At 44.2% G+C, this 19544-nt stretch overlaps 3 protein-coding genes across 9 annotated transcripts in view; 2 read left to right on the forward strand and 1 right to left on the reverse strand.

Moving 5' to 3' along the window:
• Positions 1 to 19544, forward strand: part of CCDC117 (coiled-coil domain containing 117) — a 297697-nt gene that overhangs the window by 263929 nt on the left and 14224 nt on the right. Inside the window, exons 1-6 of one of the 4 annotated variants that reach the window (XM_062616288.1) lie at positions 13241 to 13262; positions 13546 to 13871; positions 14552 to 14602; positions 14972 to 15205; positions 16627 to 16764; positions 17289 to 17661. In XM_062616288.1, coding sequence (XP_062472272.1) covers positions 13549 to 13871; positions 14552 to 14602; positions 14972 to 15205; positions 16627 to 16764; positions 17289 to 17541 — 999 coding nt within the window. In that variant the 5' untranslated portion in view covers positions 13241 to 13262; positions 13546 to 13548 and the 3' untranslated portion in view covers positions 17542 to 17661. The other 3 variants (XM_062616298.1, XM_062616278.1, XM_062616305.1) reach the window with 3 other exon arrangements.
• HSCB (HscB mitochondrial iron-sulfur cluster cochaperone) lies at positions 162 to 3404 on the forward strand. Of its 2 annotated transcripts, XM_062616180.1 has the most exons (6): positions 162 to 406; positions 477 to 573; positions 998 to 1087; positions 1621 to 1765; positions 2584 to 2631; positions 3245 to 3404. In XM_062616180.1, exons 1-6 carry the CDS (start codon positions 177 to 179, stop codon positions 3334 to 3336), a joined length of 702 nt encoding a protein of 233 aa, XP_062472164.1. In that variant the 5' UTR covers positions 162 to 176; the 3' UTR covers positions 3337 to 3404. The 2 variants fall into 2 exon arrangements, with proteins under 2 accessions (XP_062472164.1, XP_062472171.1); XM_062616187.1 differs by lacking the exon at positions 2584 to 2631.
• LOC134162402 (solute carrier family 2, facilitated glucose transporter member 11-like) lies at positions 3589 to 12669 on the reverse strand. 3 transcript variants are annotated; one of them, XM_062616156.1, is made up of 12 exons: positions 12434 to 12669; positions 11426 to 11524; positions 10267 to 10427; positions 9641 to 9765; positions 9254 to 9383; positions 8633 to 8781; positions 7831 to 8018; positions 7210 to 7320; positions 6995 to 7096; positions 5821 to 5896; positions 5304 to 5431; positions 3589 to 4435 (listed from the first exon to the last, which is right to left on the reverse strand). In XM_062616156.1, the coding sequence occupies exons 1-12, from the start codon at positions 12476 to 12478 to the stop codon at positions 4358 to 4360; spliced, it is 1392 nt and encodes a 463-aa protein (XP_062472140.1). In that variant the 5' UTR covers positions 12479 to 12669; the 3' UTR covers positions 3589 to 4357. The 3 variants fall into 3 exon arrangements, with proteins under 3 accessions (XP_062472140.1, XP_062472131.1, XP_062472149.1); XM_062616147.1 differs by having other exon boundaries at positions 3589 to 4440; positions 12434 to 12668; XM_062616165.1 differs by lacking the exon at positions 5304 to 5431 and having other exon boundaries at positions 3589 to 4440.

A 19544-nucleotide genomic window follows, 5' to 3' on the forward strand; every position in this document is an offset into this window, starting at 1 on the left:
CCCCGAGCCGCCGGGACCGGGACCGGGACCGGGACCAGCTCACGAGGGACGGTCCCGCCGCCGCTCCGGGTTGCCGCGGTGCTGCGCGCGCACGCGCCCGGCCCCGCCCCCCCGGGGAGCCGAGCCAATCGGGGGCGGGCGGGCGGGCACGGGACCCGCCGGAAGCCGCCGTGGGGATGCGGGCGGCGCTGCGCAGGGCTGGCGCTGGGTCGTGGCTGCCGCGCGCCTCGCAGCCCGCCCCGCGGCCGCGCTGCGGCGGGACCGGCCCGGCCCCGGCCCCGGCCCCGCGGTGCTGGAGCTGCGGCAGCGCCCTCCCCGGTGCCGAGGGGCCGCCGCTCTTCTGCCCCGGGTGCCGCGCCCTGCAGCCGCCGGGCCCGCGGCCCGACCTCTTCCGCCTGATGGCTTGGTGAGTGCGGGCGGGGCGGCCGCGGGCCCGGCCGGCCGCGGGGCCTCACGCCGGCTCCTGTCGTCCGCAGTGACCGCTCCTTCCGCGTCGACGCGCAGCAGCTGCAGCGGCGGTTCCGGAGCCTGCAGCGCGCCGTTCACCCCGACCGCTTCGGCCAGAGGCCGCCGGTGAGCGCAGAGAAGAGCGGGAGGCGGCCGGTCTGCCGCCGGCGCGGCCCGCTCGGTTCTCCGGGTTGGGCGTGCGGCGCTTGAGGGGCTCCGGGCGGGAAGAAGCCGCCTCCTGCGTCCGGCTGCGCCGTCCTGGGTGGCGGCGGAGGGCCGGGGCTGCGGGCACTCCCCGGCTCTTGTTTCCCGGTGCTTAGAGCAGACTTGCAGGCCCAGACTCGCGGCGGAGAATGGCGATGCGGGGCTGGCGCTTCCGAGCGCGGGGACACGTGCACAGGTGCTGGCTCCCCGCACCCCAGCTCTGCCAGAAACCACCCTTCCGCTTTATGCACGCTTGTGGCTGGAGAACGCGCTGCCTGCAGGTAGCAGTGTGATGCATCTGCCGCTGGGTACTAACTTGTGACTGTTATTTATCATCCATGTGCAGGAGGAGCAGTACTACTCTGAGCAACACTCGTCCTTGATTAACAAGGCCTATCAAACCCTCCTGAACCCTCTGAGCCGCGGCATCTATCTGGTAAGGTGTCACTGTGTATTTTGTCACTGCTCCTATAGCTGATCGTAGTGACCGGGGCAGTAATACACTGAATCAGACATTGGCTCCATCGTCAACATGCTGATTTGTGTTCCTCTGAAGCAGAGAGCTACTAGAGATTGACAGGAGACCAAAACCAACTTTGTCTTAAAACTTAATAAGCTTTTCAAATATTTTCTTTAACATTTCACTGACTGTTGCCATCTCATTTGCTGCTCATGTCACCCTAATTTGTTTCCTGCATCTCACACTGTGTTTGGCTATAGCTATTCCTTGGAAATTCCGGTCTGGCCTCAACACCTTTGCTGCGATTTTTTTTCCTCTGGCCAACAGCTGATTTGCATGGTTTACCTCTGGAGTCGGTTTTAAGCCAACTCATGCATATTTCCTGGAATAAAATGCAAGTTTATCAGCTATGAATCCGAGTGAGCCCTGTTCAGGGACTAAAGAATCAAGAAAATTCACACTGAAATAGATGTAAGAATGAGCATTTCCAAATCCCCATCGTTTCACAGCTGGAGCTGCATGGAATGGAGCCAGCACAGGAGACAGACTGTGATGCAGACTCTGTGTTTCTCATGGAAATCATGGAAATTAATGAGAAATTAGCAGAGTCTAAAAGTGACGGTATCCTTGAAGAAATTGACACTTTGATTAAAGGTAGGTTATAATATGAGGTGTTTATATAGCTCTAAAATACTCTATCTTGTGTAATATCAGAGTCTAAGACTCTTTATCAACATATTTTAGTATCTCTAACTTGTGTTAGTCTTGAATTGACTCACTGCAAGAGCTTCCCCCAGAAAAAGTTGTCTTTACCAGTTTATGCCATTTTTAATTTAAAGATCAGCTCTGTCTGGAGAAAGTCTGCCCAGCAGTACCTGTTCTGGTGGCAAAAGAGGGATAGCAACTGACTTGTAAAAGAACAAACCACTCAAAATGAAGTTTAATAAAATGCTTGACCGACCACAATAAATAATTTGATTTATACTGACATTATATTTCTTTCAACTTCTTCAACTTAAAACCCATTATATTAAGTGATTATTATCCTTATACAAGCAACTTCCTCAATTGTATTGTTGGTGATGCCCAAAACGTGGAGTGTAGTGGTCTGTTTAATTCTTTGCAATAACAGTAGTGTGCCAAAAGCAATTAGAAAAACAAAAATAAAAACTAAGTAGAATAGAATAAAATTAATTGTAGCAGAGTGAACACCAAAAGTAACTTAGAGCTCTGGGAAGTTAGTGACCATTGATTTGCATTGCAGTTGCTGTCTGTAAACCTGTTTAATCGAAGCAGCTTATCTGCCTGTAATTGTAATTACATGAATCACAGCGTTAAGATGAAAAGCTCTCTCAGCTCCCAGAAGAGTGTGAGGCTATCAACTAGGTTTCCCAACACAGACAGTCAAAATGCAGTGGTATTCAGTATATTAAGTATGTAACAAAAAGTGAATGAAATGATTTGTTTTACAGTTAAACAAGAAGAACTGACCAGAGAGGTGGCTGCAGCTTTTGAAAGAGGTAGCTGTTCCTGTGAAGCATTTGGCTGCCATACAAACCTGTTCTAAATGCTTAAACCCCACATTCCTACTGGCAAATATATCCTGAACTACGGAACAGAAATACTGCAAACACAAGTGTTCTTTGTATGATATTTAGAATAAATACTAAAACCTGACCTTTCAGCTGATGCAGGAAATTCAGGACCTTGCATTAGCTGTAAAAAACCCCGTCCAGTACAAAAGTTCCAGTTAATTCAGTCTGTACCCAGATAATCCCTTCCCATGGGAATGCAGGTACTAAAAACTGTTTTGGTTGCTTGGTTCCCAGAGGAGCTGGAGGGTCAGACTTACCCAAATTTAGCACCAGTTCTGAGGTTTCAGACTTGCATTTGGGGGATCTTGCTCTGCCAACAGAAGCTGGCAGCGGAGTAGCAGGTGCTGAACACCTCAGTTGAGGTGTTCCAAAGTGATCCAGGATGAAACCAGTAGGCATCCTGGTTTAGTAGTGTATTATGAGTCCCTGCAACTTGCAGCTTTTAGTGCTGCAGCAGGTGCTGTCACTGAAATATTGAGATTGATTTGAGGATGAAAATTCAGCCTCTGTTAACTAATCCTGTTTCCTTTAATTTCAGATGACCTTCAGGAAGCAAAGAAGCTTTTAGCCAAAATGAAGTATTTTGCAAACTTAAAGGATAAACTAAAGAACAAGAAGATCCCTTCCTGATGCTGCCTCCTTTACTGTTAATGTTATTTTTCAATTAAACAGCTAATATAGTTACCAAGTGAGAAAAACAGTGTTTGCTTCCTACCTTTTCACTAAAATCTTTCATTCTGAGAGAAGGGAGGTAAGCGTAAGAGAAATCCAGCACTTACTGAGTAACAGATGGAACTGGGAAATGCTGACAGCCAGGAAAAGCTGTAATGGGTAAAGTAGGTAGGACCAGTGTACCAGGAGTCACAGGCACAGACAAGAGTATCACAGAGCACACAAACACTGGATGTAATTAGGATTTCTTACATTTTGACTGATAAAATACGAGTGATTTCTTTTGAGAAAGAGCCCTGGAGAAAATGGTGGGGATGAAGCAGACAGCTTGTTCAGCAGGTCCTTCAAGCTCTGTGTCCTCCTTGGCTCTGTTCTGTTAAACTATCTTGAAGGATCTGTGGAGGTGAAAAGTATTTAGCTGCTGTCCTCTCTGCTTCCTAGTGCTTTTTGTGAGGGTGATCTCAGTGTGCCAGGAACTGACCTTCAAAACTAGAATCTTCACCCTGCTGCTCAGTTTAAAATGTTAAGATGCTAGTTAAGGCAAAAAAATAAACCCAAACTCAAACCCCAGAATCTCTTTTATTTGTACTTTTTTTAGGAAAGAAGTCTTTCTAATAAAACGCGTTAAAAAAGCAGTAATTCAGACAGGTGCTGGTCTGTCTTTGTACAGATACAGTGGTGGGACTAGATTAGGAATGTCCTTAAGTCTTTCAAAGAAGTTATTTAAGTTGCCTTTTATTAAATGTCCTCTAAATACACAGGAGGCTTGAATAAACTGCTTGTTCATGGCATTGCACAGCTAATTTAGAAGATGCTATTCATAATCCTCATGGAAGTTCTGCAGCAATGAAATCCCACAGGTTTTTAAAACCCATCATGGAGCTGTCTTCTTTCAGAAAGCTCCATTTCCTTTTTATTTCTTCCAAAATTAAGCTTGTGAAATTCCTTTTTGATTGCCAGAAAAGACTTGTTTTTTGTCTCAGGAATTACAAAGAAGAGGAAAGCAGCCACGGAGGAGCACTCCAGTAAGAACACCAGGAAGCAATACTGCTTCAGTCTGTTCTGAAAAAGAAATTTGAGTGTAACATATTTCAAGTCCAACAGTGGTGTTTGGAAAATAAAAAGCTTTTTGTTTCACACCTAATGCCGCTGCTCAGATAGTTTTAATAAAAAGCCATTTAACATATCCTTACCTTATATGTAACCTTTTACACTGGGTTTTTTTTAGATAGAAGACTACCAAGCCCTGAGCAACACACTTGGTAGTACAAACAAGACCATTTAAACCCAACGGAACAATCCACAGTGTTAAGATTATCTGATTTTTCTGAATGTTCGTATTTGCCAATGCTGTTCATTAAAAAAAACAACTATCTTGCTGAGAAGAGTTCAACTGAGAAGAAAGGACTGCGGGGTCAGGCTGCCCTGTCACCTGCTGCTCCTGCATGTTTTACTCTCAACTGGGAACACAAAGCTGGGGATGAAAGCCTCTGCTGTTTCCTAGTAATCCTGATCACAAAACCCTCCGTACAGCGCTCTGGGAGCGCTCAAGAGCTGCGAACTGCAAGCCCCAGTCACTACTTCTACTTCGCTTTGCCACAGAAGCACAAGGCCCCATTAAGAGATGTGTTATCTGGATCTTTGCATCTGATGACATTTTTCTAGTTTTGATGCCTTCTGTGGTCCATTTTTTTTGCTCTGAAACTCAGGCATTACTTTCCATTTTCATTTATCGTGGTTTACTATTTTTTTTCTGAAAAATAGTAAATCCTTTAAGAGGGTTTGACTCTAGTTATACTTGGTTGAGGTGTAGTGAGCACCCTATGTTTAAGTGTTACTGCATCAGGAAGTAACGCTGTGATGGAGCCCAAGAGAAGAATAAACAAGAGGCGAGGCAATCGGGAAAACATGTTGCACGCACTTACCACTATGAAGGGGAAGAGCATCCCAATGGTAAAGAAACTAACCCAACTGATGGTCCCTCCTATCATGTAAGCAGCAGGACGTGATGACTGTATGAACAGTTCAGCTATCAGGGTATTTGTTATGCCACCTGGGGAGTGAGTTTCAGAAACAAGAGGCTGTTGACCTAATTGTATATATATTCATAATGGCACATTTTTGAATCCTCTGCCCATCCAGTAAGTGTCCTCCTGAGGAGCAGTCCCATTGCAGCACTGCTCACGGAGGTAGGGAAAACCAAATATGCTGCTGCTTGCTTCGTGTCTGACTGGACTGAACTCGAGGCAGAACAGAGACTCCTCACGCATAGCTGAGCCACACTCTGAGGCTATGGAGGCAAAATGCACCAGCACACGGGCTCATTGTGTTCCTTTGCCAGAGCACAGCAGCCTTACAGAAACATCAGTGCCTGGCTTAGAGAGCACAGCTGCTGCCATCCCTCTCACCACTTCAGAACATGCATTAATTACTGGGTCCTACCTGGCCCCAACCCGAAGCTCAAGATGAAGGCAAAGATCGATGTCATGCTCACATAAGGCACCCATGGGTACAGTTCCTGCAGCAGAAGAGAAGAAGGTTTAGTTCAGATTTTGAGAATCCGGTTTTAAAGTCTGGCTTAACAGTTACATTTTCTTTTGTGATTTTATTGCCTCTAAGACAAACAAAACAGTCATTCATGGTTGTTTACAGCTGACTTATTTAACAGTATTGCTTCAGAGAAATTAAATATTGTTCATTTAGTAATTTGTACTAAATGCAGTCTAGTACTTCTGCTGAGATTTGGAATTAGTCCTCTGAGGCTACAAATCAACATGAACACTGAACGCAGCAATTACACGTTGTTAGCATTTTCTCAGTTTATTTTGGTATTTTATACTGATGCATGAGTTAGCTGCCACCAACTGCTTTCACAGCATGAACAGATTCTTCCTGTATCATTATTTATGTATACATAAATTTCAATAGCACAGTAAAGAAACATTAGCATTGCTCTATACATACAAAACCAGGTGCATTAGAAAGACCAAACTTAAAGCTTGAAATCCCATTATTCAAAAGCAAACAGAGACATTTACAGAAGTTACAATCAGAACAATTAAACCAAGGCCTCTGCCCAGGCTGACTCATTCAACCTGCTGCCTAGCCTAGCAGCTTGCCTCACTCCAACCATGCAGGTAAAAAGCGGGGCAGGATGTCGTCTTTGTGTGATAAGCGTAGAGCATAATTTGAAGTGAATCTCTCCAGTGAGTTTCAGATAGCTTTTGTGAAATTACACTTTGAACTTAAGTGTCTTTTGAATTTCAGCATCCTGACAATATTGTTTGTTCACTTTACAGTTCAATGACTGAACACCAATGTTTAGTATCATCACTATGAGGATTTCATCCTAAAATGACTTTAACTGCTAAAATAAATGCCATTTTGTCATCACTTAGTTTTGTCAGCATTAAACACAGCTGCAGCTTTAAGACAAATACATGACTACATCTCTTATTTTAAGGAAATACAGCTGCATTCTGCAGCTGATCAAATCTTTCAAGCGCTGTCACTTTTTATGCTGCTGTTTAAACCTTTCCTCCAGCTTCTTTTGAGTGTCACAGATTTTCACTCACTACAGTCATATCATGTAACATTAATGAGTCCTGCTTTATACCTGGTAAGTCAGGGAGAGCGTTAAAACAATGCTCCAAAGGGTCATAAGGAGATAACCCCCAATGATGAGATACCTTCTTCCCACGTAGTCAATCAGTAAACCCTGTGGACAAGACATCATTTTCCATTACCATGTTGATCTCATATTTACCAGTGTTCCTGTTCAAGAGGCATCTGTACTCTTGACATTAGGAGGTAGGATAAATTGCTACTTACACATGTGAGGGCTGTGAGGCATTCACAAGCTCCAGTGCCAAGCGTCACATATGGGATTTGTTCTGCTGAGATCCCAGCTTGTTCAAAAATGTAAGTTGCATAGAAATAAATCTACAACAGGAAAAAAGTAAATACTAATGGGGCTTTCCTGGAAGTTAAATCATCCACTGGAAACAAAGTCAAGTTCATACTAAACTCACAAGTTTAGTTAAATAAAAATTGAGTTAAATAAGAATAAGCAGCATAAACAGCAACAAGAATCTGTTTAATTCACATCTAGGTAAATACATTGCTATGATACAAGCAAATTTAATTATCCAACCTACTGAACATAGCACTTTACATTCTGAAACCAAACACAGCAGGTGAGCTGATCCACCTTCATCTACTTTCTCAGAAGAATGTGCAAGTATTAAGTCACTCTTTAAAGAATTTACATACCAGAAACATAGAAATGAGAAAAAAATTAAGAGAAAAACACAGAAGTACCACTAAAATATTCTTTCCCGCTTATCCCATTTCTCTGGGCTTCTCTATGTGGATCTTTTGTTTTAATAAAAGGTTGAAAACCACATGGAAATGAAATCATTATTAAAGCCGTTTGTAGGTATGAAAACTTACAGCATTTATCCCACTGAGCTGCTGGCCCATATTCATCACAATAACAGTAATAAGCTGCCATCTTACAGCACGGTCAGTGAATAACTGCCAGGGCTTCTTGGCCTTCTCCCCATCCAAGGCAAAGCTTTCCTGCTGTATGTCTTCCATCTCCCTTCCATACTCTGAAGAACCATGAAATCGCTTCAAAGCTGAACAAAGAAGAAAACACTCTCACAGCTTCTGGAAAATACCTCCTTCCACCATGACCCAGCATCTGCTGGGATATGGAAACATTGCTTTTTGACTTGGCTTTTGCTTGCTGGTTTCCAACATTTTTTGCTGTGGTGGACTGCTGTTGCTTCCTATGTTGAAGATCTTGCCACAAGACACACTGGTCTATCTACTAGTACCTTTTCCAGACAGGTAAAAATTCGTATGTTCATCAACAGCACATCAAAAGAACAGAAGAAAAGCAAGAGAAATATTTTTCCTTTATTTATGCATAAAATGAAAACTGAACCGAATACAACCCTATCAATGCTAAGAAGGTAAAACTTCCTTTGTTACAGTCTCTCATTTATTTACCATTTTAAATGGAAGACACAGGGATCACAAGTGTCATTTTATGTCACTATCAATTACAGACTCCTGAGTTCCACAATCCCTATTTTCATATAAGCTCACTGAAGGAAAAACATGGGCCAAAAAGCACTAGGCAATAAAAAATATGCTGTGTTGATACAGACAAAAGGAGAATCTGGAACCCAAGATACTCCCTGTACCCTTCTGAAGACACAAAGAAAGTATAAACACTGAAAATTACCTTTGACACAGCTCAGCTCATCACCCCTGTCGATAAGAAGATATCTGGGGCTTTCAGGAAACCATGGCAGGAATAGAAGTTGGGCAAATGCTGGTAAACAGCTGCTGGATAGCAACAGAGGCCAATACATTTCTTCACCTAATAATTCCCTGGGAGAGACAGGGAAAAAGAAGGGACGGAAGAGGGAAAACCCTACAATTAATTAGCTTATTGCTGTGTTGGACTTAAGCATTATTTTCAGGTTCTCCAAAACTGTTTTCTAGCAGCGCAGGAAAGCAAAAGCATACGGACATCACCTTCAGGTCAGCAGCATCACTTGCTTTGGAGAATTACACAATAATTTAGGACAGAAAGGAACTCAGAAAAGTGTAAATGTAACTGTTTTACTGATGCTGTTCTAAACTGAGAATACCTCCCTGGGGAGACAGCAGAGATGGTGTGCAGCTGTGGGAATAAGGTGACAAAAGGACGGTTTTCTTCTTATAGGTAGACGTTGTAAAGCGTGAAGTTGATTCACTAATGCTGCAATGGCCACAATGAATATTTTGCAGGGAGCTGCAGGGAACTGGAATTCTTTACATGCAAGTAGCACAAGTCAGGAAAACAAAATGCATTTCTAACCTCAAACCAATTATTTGTCCAATCAGAATCCCCCCAGTCAGAAAGATGGAACTCCCCATGGCCATGCCACCTCTGAGATGTTTTGGGGCAACTTCCCCAAGATACAGAGGCTGCACACAGATCCCAACACCTGCAAGTAAATGGAAGAACATTTTTCTATTAATAGATTTTGCTTTGTCACTGAACCAAAACATGTACGAAATCAGACTTAGTTAGTTTCCTGTTACTTTAGCTGCCTTCAGATTCCAAGTTAGACTACATAACATTTTTGTCATTGTATCTACAAAGTAGCACACAAACACGTATCATAACACCTAAAGAAAAAGCAGTAACAATAATTTAGCATTCACCATAGTTTACTGAAAGTAGGAATAGGAGAGAATTCACCTGAATTTATGCCAATCAAAAACCTTCCAACAATCAGCAACTCAAACAATCCTGTAGGAAAACTGATCCCCATTAAAATGGAGGCCAGTATTGCTACAATATTATTCATCAAAAGAGCTCCTTTCCTAAATAGGACAAAAAAAAAATAGGAAAAAAAATTAAAAAATAAGGAAATCTGCAATAACATGCTCTTTAAACATCTCCTTTCTGGTAATACAAAAAAAAAATGGGGTTTATACTGAAGAAAGGAGTGGGGTTTTGCTGATTTATGCTGTATCTATAAAGCATGCACATGAAATGTTACAAATTACACAGTATGCCTTTACTGGCATGAAGGCTTCAAATGCTCACTTGGGACCTGTGTTTCCTGCCATGCAACATGTGCATATACTCCTACTTAGATTCCAATAAATGTCATGGAAAGACTAGACTGGAAGGCTGTAACTCAAATCTCACCTTTTAAAGTCACATTGGAGCAAACTGTAAAATTCTACTAGAAAACCCTGCTTCAAAGTGAAAACCATTTTTAGTCACCTAAGGTACATTTTCTCCCACTTTTTTCCATTTATGTACTTTCTATTCCAGTGAGAAAGTAGAAGGAAACATGCTGAACCTGATGAACTCACCTGCCCAGCCAAATTGCCATGCTGCCTCCAACAAGGGCTCCACACAGGCCCCCAAGTGAAAATGCAGAAGCGATGACAGACCAAAGAAAAGTCAGCAGATCTGGATTTAGTGCCTTGTGATAACGATTAGTCCAGGTTTCATTTAAGAATCTGTGTATATGCTGCAGAAAAGAATGATGAATGTGGAGCATTATGTGTAATCAGAGGCTCCAGTTTTAGCCAGCAAACAAAGACTTAACAGAAGAAAAAACTGCCTGGCCTCCCCCTCCTTTCCAGCATATTACATGTTCTTTCACAAACGGCTTATTTTAACCTTTGTAACAAGCATATGATACTGTAGCAAATTCAATTTTCACAGTTTCAAAAGAAAATAAATGAGCTAACAGCAGATAGCCGTCACTTTCAACATACCATCTGCTCAGATCCTCTGGAGTCACCCACAAAATACGCAGAATCCTCAAGGCCAGCGCAAGGGACACAAATGTAACAAGTAGGTGAAAATACCTACAAGATACTTGGACACTACACATTAAAGTTCTTGACTCTCTAAGATCTTTCTCAGTAAGCTGCCTTTTACTGTAACTATCTTTTCTCCCTGTTATCCACTGACAGGACACATGGGAACGGTTCAAAGCTGCATCAGGGGAAACGGTGGTGACATTTTACAGAAACGTGGTCTGGTCAGACACTGGAACAGGCTTCCTGGAGAAGGGGTCAATGCCCCAAACCTCAGCATTTAAGAGGCATTTGGACAATGCCCTTAGTAACAGGCTTTAACTTCTGGTCAGGCAGCTAGACTGGGTTGTAGGTCTGTTCCAACTGAAAATGTTATACTCTGTTCTTAATGTTCTGGGCTATTTTAGTCAAAAGTGTAACTGGAAGATGCTCCTTATTTGGTCAGTTAATCCTTCTAAAACAGACTTTAACAGAGGTATTTATGTGGCCTATTTGTCACTTTTATCTGACACACAACACCTCTGATGGGAGCTACAAATTCACATGAAACCACTTTGAAAAGCAACAAGAATCCTTCATAGGAGAGGAAGCCTGCTTTGGTGCCATTGTGATCATAGTAGAAGTGCGTGTGGCCTCTCAGCCGGTTAGACAGGACACCTCCGTTACTGCAGAACAACCCTGGGAACAAGAGACCATGTTTTACCTGGGTGGGGGCATTGATGATGGAAACATTATACCCATACTGAAAGGTTCCTCCAATTCCAACAGCACAAACAGCCAGAAACAAGGTCCAGCTGGGGAGCTAGAAAACAGAAGAGAGTAATGGGAATGAAAAGCGATAGAGCCTTGAGCCCACATGCGTGTAACATCTATGAGAAAATCACAGCGAAACATATAATGAATTGAGTTTTGAACAGTGAAAGCATTCATTCAGAAAACTACATAAACTGTCAAACACCTGCAGCAAGAGAAAAAAAATCATGCAGACTTTGGCCATAATCACTGACATCTTTTAGAGATGCAACAATTACAAGTATGCAGGTTCATCATAAGCAATACAACCATTGCACTGCTGATGGCATAGTACAGCTTCCTCGAGAATAAAAAGTGCTTCTCTGAATGACAAGCAAGCAATGAATTAAGAGTAAAGGCTGCAGCAAGCACAATAGAAAAAATAAAAGCAGAGGTGGCGCACCGCATGCTCAGACCCTTTTGTTAACCAAATACTGACAACATAATCTGTATGTCTCATAGGTACAACCTGGAATCTATAACAGACAGAAAACAAACAAAACCACCCCAGAACCATTAACATACATCACACAGCTTATGTTCTGTTATGATAGATCTGCTCCTCCTCCTGCCCAAATCGGTCTGTTCATTACACCAGCATCTTGAGTCACACTGGAGCTTCTATGTATGCTCTGTATTTCCTCCTGACAGCTTACACGGACTTTCACGCCATTTCAGAAACACGCCACACACAAAATTCAATTTACATCCAACGTAAACCGTAAGAATCAGCCAACACGCTTTCACAGCTGCCGCTTTACAACACAGCCAGGAGTCTAAGGAAAAAACACCACTTCATGAGCCTGCTCATCTAAACGTAAAAGTAGAGACGAAACCAGAAAATTTCACATGTGCGCATCCCTGTTAAAGCTAAAAACTCCCTGCAGGAGCCATCCCCAGAGGCCAAAGCAGTACTTACCTTGCTACGTGCACTACACCCTCTCAGCAGGGGCTGGGACTCCATTCTTAGTATGGGCTGAATTCGATTTCCTTTGCAAAATTTAGTAAACTACACTTCAGAGATAAAAGGTACCAAGGCATTAAGTTGTTACTCCATTAAAACACGTTTCTGCCTTCCACCTCTAGCCTTTGGTGCTCTCAGTGTCTCCCGACCCATCAGGACGGCAGCGTTCCGCCACCGCAAACGCTCTCACAGGCGCGGTCCCCCTCGTCGGAGCACAAACCCGCCCGCGGCCCCCCGCGCCATGCAGCCACCGAGAGCGGCAACGCTCACCTGGCGGGGAGCCATGGGCCTCCGGCTCCGCTCCTCTGCGTCCCGCCGCGGCAGTTCTCGGAGCTGAGCCCTCACGTCCCCGGGAGCAGCCCGCCCCAGCCCGCGGCTCTGCCCGCCACCCGCCGAGGTGAGGGGAGGGGAGGGGAGGCCGGGCCGCAGACAACAGCGCCTCCGCCGGCCCGCGCGCTCCCATGGCTGCCGGGGCTTTGCCGCTCTCGGGGGCGTCCCGCCGCGCGGCTGCTGCTGCCCTAAGGCCGCCTTGGGGGCGCCGGGACTACAGCTCCCATAGTGCCCCGCGCGCCGCCGCCGGGACTACAGCTCCCATAGTGCCCCGCGCGCCGCCGCCGGGACTACAGCTCCCATAGTGCCCCGCGCGCCGCCGCCGGGACTACAGCTCCCATAGTGCCCCGCGCCCGTCTTCGGCAGGCGCTGCGGAAGGCCTGGAAAGGACTCGCGCTCTGGCGGTGTCGTCCACCCCCGGGCCCAGCCCGGCCCGGCCCGCTCCGGCCTAGCGGTGAGCGCTCCGTGGGCAGTTGTTCTGTGCTGGCGCGCCGGGCCGGGCCCGGCCCAGTGGAGCCCAGGGCGCACCGAGGTGCCGCCGTCCCGGCTCACCTTCGCGGCCGCGGGGCTTTGTTAGCGCGGGTCTCTGCGAGAGCGCCCCGGGCGGGGCCGGGCCGGCGCCAGCAGCGGGAGGGCGGCTTCGGGCCGGGGCGCGGCGAAGCCCGGGCCGGTCCCCCCGCAGGGTCGCCCCGCTGGTGCGGATGGGCGGCGTTGATGTCCTCTCTTTCCCCAAGCAGGAAATGGCAGCGCTGGGCAGGTCCTGCCAGGGCGTCCCCGCAGGCCCTGCCGTGGAGTTTCCGCAGGCGCCTGCCGCGGCCCCCGACCGCCACGGCCCGCAGCCCGCCGTCGGCGGCCACGACCGCCTACAGCCCCCCGCGATGATGATGATGATGGCCGGGAACGGAAGCGACGGTACCGATGGCGGGCATTCCTCCGGCCTGTACCTCACAAGCGGCTTCGACGTGGCCTCGCTCGCCGCGCTGGGCAGTTACAACGAGGGCTCGCCGGTGGTCCCGGTGGGCTCCTTCACGAGCGCCGCGCACCCGCAGCAGGGCCTCGGCCAGTAAGTGCGGAGCCAGCGGCCGCGGCGAGGGGATGAACGTGTTTCTCGGCTGCGGGGCAGCGTGAAACGGGTTTTCTTCTCGAGACAAGCTATAATGTGTTTTCTTGTCGTAGCGTTTCACTTGTACGATGTTAGAATTGTGTTGCACGCGTCTTAACAGCCTTCAGGTTTGTAAGTGAGGGAAGTGAGGAGCTTCCTAAGTGGAAAGAAATGCAGTGAGGTTTACTGACATCTTGGCATGATCTTAAGTTCATGCACATTTTACTTTAACGTGCTCTTTCTCATATGCAAGCACAAAAAGCTGTTCCATAAACTGTTATTTGGTCATCATTAATTTGAGTATGTTACTGGGAGACCAGGTATTAAGAGACTGAAGCTGGATCACTTGTTGCTTGTTGAAGCATTTTTTCAGAAATTGGACTGTCCCCTTGTGGAAAAAAAGCAAATAACGTAAAGGAGGAGAAATTAGCCTGGAATTCTGCTTGGAAAATGAAGTAATTACAGCTGCCTTTGACTTTTTGGGGAACAAAGTGTCATTTATTGTCACTTCACAGGTGGTAGCAGACTGTGACTGTTGGTCTTAGCGGCAAGTGAAATTTTTAAAGGGAGGAAAATATTGTTTGAAATCTCAGTGTCACTGGAAGATAGAATCTAAATAACCATTTGTTTTTCTTTTGCAGTGGCTCTGTTCGCTGTGGAAAGAAGCATAAGCTAGAAGAAGAGACTGAAGGGTAAATTAAATTTGTCTTTTGTAGCCAGAAAATACTTAATTTGCTTTTTATTTTCGATAAAGATTTGAGCACATCTCACCCACAATGTGTACAGGAAGGGAACTTCTATCATTGTTTCAGTTTGGAATTCTTACCCCAAGTTGCACACGAGCCTGAATCCCTTTCAGTCACCTAATGAATTGTGTAGTGCTGGTTTTCTTGCATGGGTATCCACATTTTCTTAGGAGCAGCATGGATTCATGTTCTTTGTGGAGTTTGTTTCCATAGTGTGTCAGATCTGTTGATATGCACATGGCTTTCTATTAACATTTTTTCCTGTAGAATGGCACATTTCTCTTTTGACAGATGTAAAATTACTTTGTTTCCTAGTTGTCCTGTGCGGAAGAAGAGACTGACAGGAGCCAAAAATTGCCCTTTGAATCCCAGCACTGAAGAATGGATTCTCTGTGCAGGTCAGCAGGCAGCTGGGGAGGTAGCAAGTCAGTATGATGGCAGCGGTCCTGAAACTGCCATGTTAGAAATTCCCTGTGAAGAAATGGATCAGACAATGGGGGAACAGCAATGCGAGGTTGCTCGCAGGAAGCTTCAGGAAATTGAGGACAGGTAAATGCAGGGATTGAGTAGACTGGCTTTGCTGAGCTTTCCATTTTTTGTGGGCATTACGGGGTAAATCTAGCACTTAGCAGTGTAGTAACACTGTAATAACCTTCTGTTCAAGCACTTGCTTTTTAGGCTGCCTGTGGTCCTAATGGGTCGTAGGGCTGGTACTATGATCTGAAATTGAGGGTGCTAAAGCAAGAGATGCTGAATAAGTAACCACCTTTTCACAATCATGCAGCATCAGTGTACCGTAATGGGGCTTTATGCTCTTTTGTGAGTTTCTAGAGCTCAAATTTGAGCTAGTGTTATCTGGTCAGACTTGAGTTAATCTTTTTTCAGTCAGTTGCAGCTTGTTCTATGATTAATACTTCTAAATGCTCAAGACAGAGATGAATTTGTCAGCATAGAAAGTAACATGAACCAAAGATCTCTCTCTGGACATAGGCAATGAGACTGAGGTTCACCATGCTGTTAAATAGCAGATAGCTTGATACTGGGGTAATGGGGTGGCTGTGGGCAGTCTGTTGCAGTCATTTAATAAATGTACTATGCATTTTTGTCTTTGAAAGATTTCTGGGAATGTTATGTGCATTTATCAGTTGGTGACAGTTGAGGTAGTATTCCGAAATACCTAAAATGACCACTGAAGACAGTTGTTAGGAAAGCCAAACGTTTGAAAGTTATAAACCAGGCTCTTTTTTTAGATGATTACTCCGTAGTTGATGCATGAAGGGAAACAAGGTACTGTTAGATCATTTCATTTTTTCACAGGTAAATCAGAGTAGTGATGTATGTCTTCATTATCTGGGTATAGCTGCAGTAATGCAGTCTGCTTTGACCTCTCAGAGGATTGTTCCCCATCCTTCCCAGCTACTCTGCTGAATTTTCTTTAAAAGGTTTACCAAAACCAAAGGAGATAACCTCCAGTTTGTTCTAAATACTTCTTGTGCCATTTTAATCTCTGAGGAATTGGTGTAAAATTGTTAAAGGTTAAGAACTGCATTCAGCACCTTTTCAGTTAAGATATGGGGAATTGAGCAGGTGAAGCTGCTGCAAAACTGAACTAGCTAGCTCCTGTAATGCGACCAAATGACCCAGTTTCCCCTGAAGTGAATTTATGTATTTTCTCTTAGTGTTTGTTTGCATTGCACACTGCTGGATGATGCAGGGATAACAAAGCTAGCTCAGGTACCAGAAGTGGCACAGCTGCTCAAGTGGCTTCTATGCGTACAATTGTTCTTAGGGTATATTGGCCCAAGAGAAACTCATGTTAACATGGCCCCGCTGCTTCTGGTACCCAGCCTAGGTTGGATGTCTACACGGTACAGTGCAGTGCGCGGACATGAAACTGTAGTCTGCGGTGGATGTGCCTGTTAACAGAATGCTCAATAGTATTTATCTCCCTCTTCCCCCTCCATTCCTAGGATAATTGATGAAGATGAGGAAGTTCATGCTGATGGAAATGTTAGCAATCTGCCCACTCTTATCCTGTCAGATACCCTTAAAAAAGGGATGAAGAGGGATTTTGATGAAGTCCTGACAAAGAAAATAATAGAATCTATGTAAGTTCTGGAGGAAATCATGGTGCTATGTAGCTAACACATGCAAATGAAAAGAGAGACCCAGTCTCATGTTTGTGGAGATGACCTTAATTAGTGCATGATGCAGCCAACACTGTGTAACAAACCATTCAAAATAGGAAAAACTGTCCTGATGTACAAGAGAAGTAAACGTAACTCTGTAGTGGTCATCAAGCTGTCTGTTTTGTACTCCTCACTTCTACAGAGTGAAATTTGTGGAATAAACCATTGTATCTTGATTTTCATGTATGTGAGTTTCCAAAAGAAGGTGGTCCTGAAGTGTGACCGACAGTGGTCTTTAGTTTGGTGGAAAATAAAATATAGGCTTAGAACAAGTAACGAAACTGGTTAAGGAAGAGGAAATTTAGTAGGGGGAAAATAAAAGGTCTCTGGATTCTGGAATATAGTTCCAGGCTAGCACAAAGGATGAAGATACTCACTGGTCTTCTGCATTTAATAGTTGCGATTGGAGAACTTGTATTTAACCAAGACTCCATCCCTTCTAGGAGCCGTCCTTCTATGGAGCTGGTGCTTTGGAAACCTCTTCCTGAATTTCTCTCAGATAAACTGAAGTCTGTTTCTGTTAAGAACTTCAAGCAGCAGCGTGTAGAAGGGTGTCAAGCTAAGCAGTCAACACCAAGAGCTGCTTTTGACCCACAGACTGAAACATTCCCTGAATCACAACAGACTGCCATGTCTCCAGATCCATATGCTACTTTGGGAATCTCTGGGTGTGCAGAAGAAGAAATGGAGTTGTAGATACCAGACTGAAGAGTGAGAATGGTGAGCTTCAGATGGGTTTTGTTCCTTTTTTATTTAATTCCCTCTTTCTTTCTGGTTTGATGTGTGAATCTGAATTTTTTTTTTCTTACTAACAATCATAAATGGATTGGCCAATCACAAAGTAACTGAAAAAACTCCCCAAGATTTCTGTACTCTGGCATGTTAAATATTCTTGTTTTTACTGAGGGGGTAATCCAGAGGCCTTTGTAACAAGGAAGTAGCTTTCCATCTTGCTTAATGGTGGAATATCCCCTTAATTGTTCTTGGTAAAAGTATAAAATCCAAATATTGAATGTAACTGTGGCTTAAGCCACATCTTTCACATACTGAGCCATTAAGACTTTGGTGCACATACCATGCTTGGTCAGTTAGTTTAATTTGAACTACAAAAAGATATGGAAAGGAAGAAATACTTTTGATTTTAGACACAGACAGAAGAGCAATCCCTGTGGTAATACAGCTTTTCACACTATTTCATCTCTGGCTGGTTTGTACTTGATGCAAACTCATGTAGAAATTGCACATTCTGCAGTGTGATAGGGAAGGAATGTTATAGCTGAGCATAAACCTCTCGCTTTGTGGAAAGTAAACCAGCTACTAGCTTGCAAGGTATCTACTAACTTGAGTCATCATCTTTGGCTCATTAGCTCCTAAACTGTGCTTGTGGGTTTTTGCTGCAACCCTCCCCAAACAATGTAAAGTCTGGAAAAAAGCGGTTCTCAGCCAACTGATTCACTTACACTGTGCTGTGATTCTTTGTATGCATCGAATAGGAAAGTCAGCTAAAGGCAGTGTAACTTTTGATGAAATAAATGGTATCCTTTAATTTTTATAAACACGGTAAGCAAATCAGGTAACAGAGCCACTTTCTGGCATAAACAGGGTCAAATGCTGGTTATCATCTGTAACAAAGTCCCAGACTTGAGGACCTGAGACTGCTGGCACTGGTAGTGAAGATGCTTGTCTTCTGTGGGAATCTGTACTTAAATTTTAAGCCAGAGCATGTGCCATTAGCATAACGTCACATAGTTTATACATATGTATGCCAAAAGAATTTTGTACCCAGCTGAGGGTGTTAAGAAAAGGGATCCTCAATGAGTCATTGCTTGTACCTTTCCTCAATGCACAACAGTTCCATTATGCTTAAAATGCTTAAAACAAGGCAGAGAATCTTATGTTCTGAAGTCTTTGAGCTTTCTCAGAGATACATGAATTGAGGCTTTTTAGAAGAAGTTCCTTTCAGGGTAATAATTTCTGTTCAGTTTTAGCATCCCATTCTGTTGTTGACATCTTACTAACATAAAAGAGCAAGTACACAGCTGACGCCAGAAGCTTTGTTCAGAAGATACCCCTATTTGTTAAACCCTTGTCTATCTTGCTGCTCTCGTTAAAGGTTTTGTGACATTTGCTGTCTCTTACTAAAACATTTCAGAGCATCACCCAAAACATTTCAACACTTGAATAGGTATTACCCTGCTAAGCAACTTATAATTTGACTATTCTGAAACTATTATTAAATTGGGAAACATGTGCACCTTTATTTTGCTATTATGTCCAATTTCATTTCAAGGTCTTTTATAAATCTCTTGCACGTACTCTGTAAAACTTCTCATGTATTATTAAGCTGCTAAGTGTGCTTAAAATCTACAGCCTTTGACATGCTACACTGTTCGAGTATAAAGTCAAACAACGTAGTTTGGAGAAGGTTGTTGTCACTGTGGGCAGAAAACGTAGTACCTCCAAATACTTACATGTTTCTAAGCTTGCAGGATTATAGTGAAAGTTCAAGGTTGGAATTGTTTTAGCTGATAGCTCTGAATCCTAAATAAACTGAAAAGATAAGTAATTCAAAACCATTTCAGCAACACTAAAAATTGCAAGAGAGTGTAGAAAACTGGGAGGCCAAAATAAGTAAAATCTAGATGCAGGGTTTCCTCTCAAAAATGAAAATTGCATATCAAATTTGCAGAGTAAATTCT

Source organism: Pezoporus occidentalis, unplaced genomic scaffold, assembly GCF_034315485.1.
Source record: "Pezoporus occidentalis ecotype Australia unplaced genomic scaffold, CSIRO_AGI_Poc_V1 ctg102, whole genome shotgun sequence".
In the NCBI taxonomy this organism is placed as follows: Eukaryota; Metazoa; Chordata; class Aves; order Psittaciformes; family Psittacidae; genus Pezoporus; species Pezoporus occidentalis.

Coding starts and splice junctions, on each gene's coding strand:
- HSCB (XM_062616180.1), top strand. CDS start 177: ATGCGGGCGGCGCTGCGCAGGGCTGGCGCTGGGTCGTGGCTGCCGCGC. Junction 1,766..2,583: donor AATTGACACTTTGATTAAAG/GTAGGTTATAAT, acceptor TTTGTTTTACAG/TTAAACAAGAAGAACTGACC. Junction 2,632..3,244: donor GGCTGCAGCTTTTGAAAGAG/GTAGCTGTTCCT, acceptor CTTTAATTTCAG/ATGACCTTCAGGAAGCAAAG.
- LOC134162402 (XM_062616147.1), bottom strand. CDS start 12,478: ATGGAGTCCCAGCCCCTGCTGAGAGGGTGTAGTGCACGTAGCAAG. Junction 10,428..11,425: donor TCATCAATGCCCCCACCCAG/GTAAAACATGGT, acceptor TCTTTTCTGCAG/CATATACACAGATTCTTAAA. Junction 4,441..5,303: donor TGCTCTTCCCCTTCATAGTG/GTAAGTGCGTGC, acceptor TTTCTTTTTCAG/AACAGACTGAAGCAGTATTG.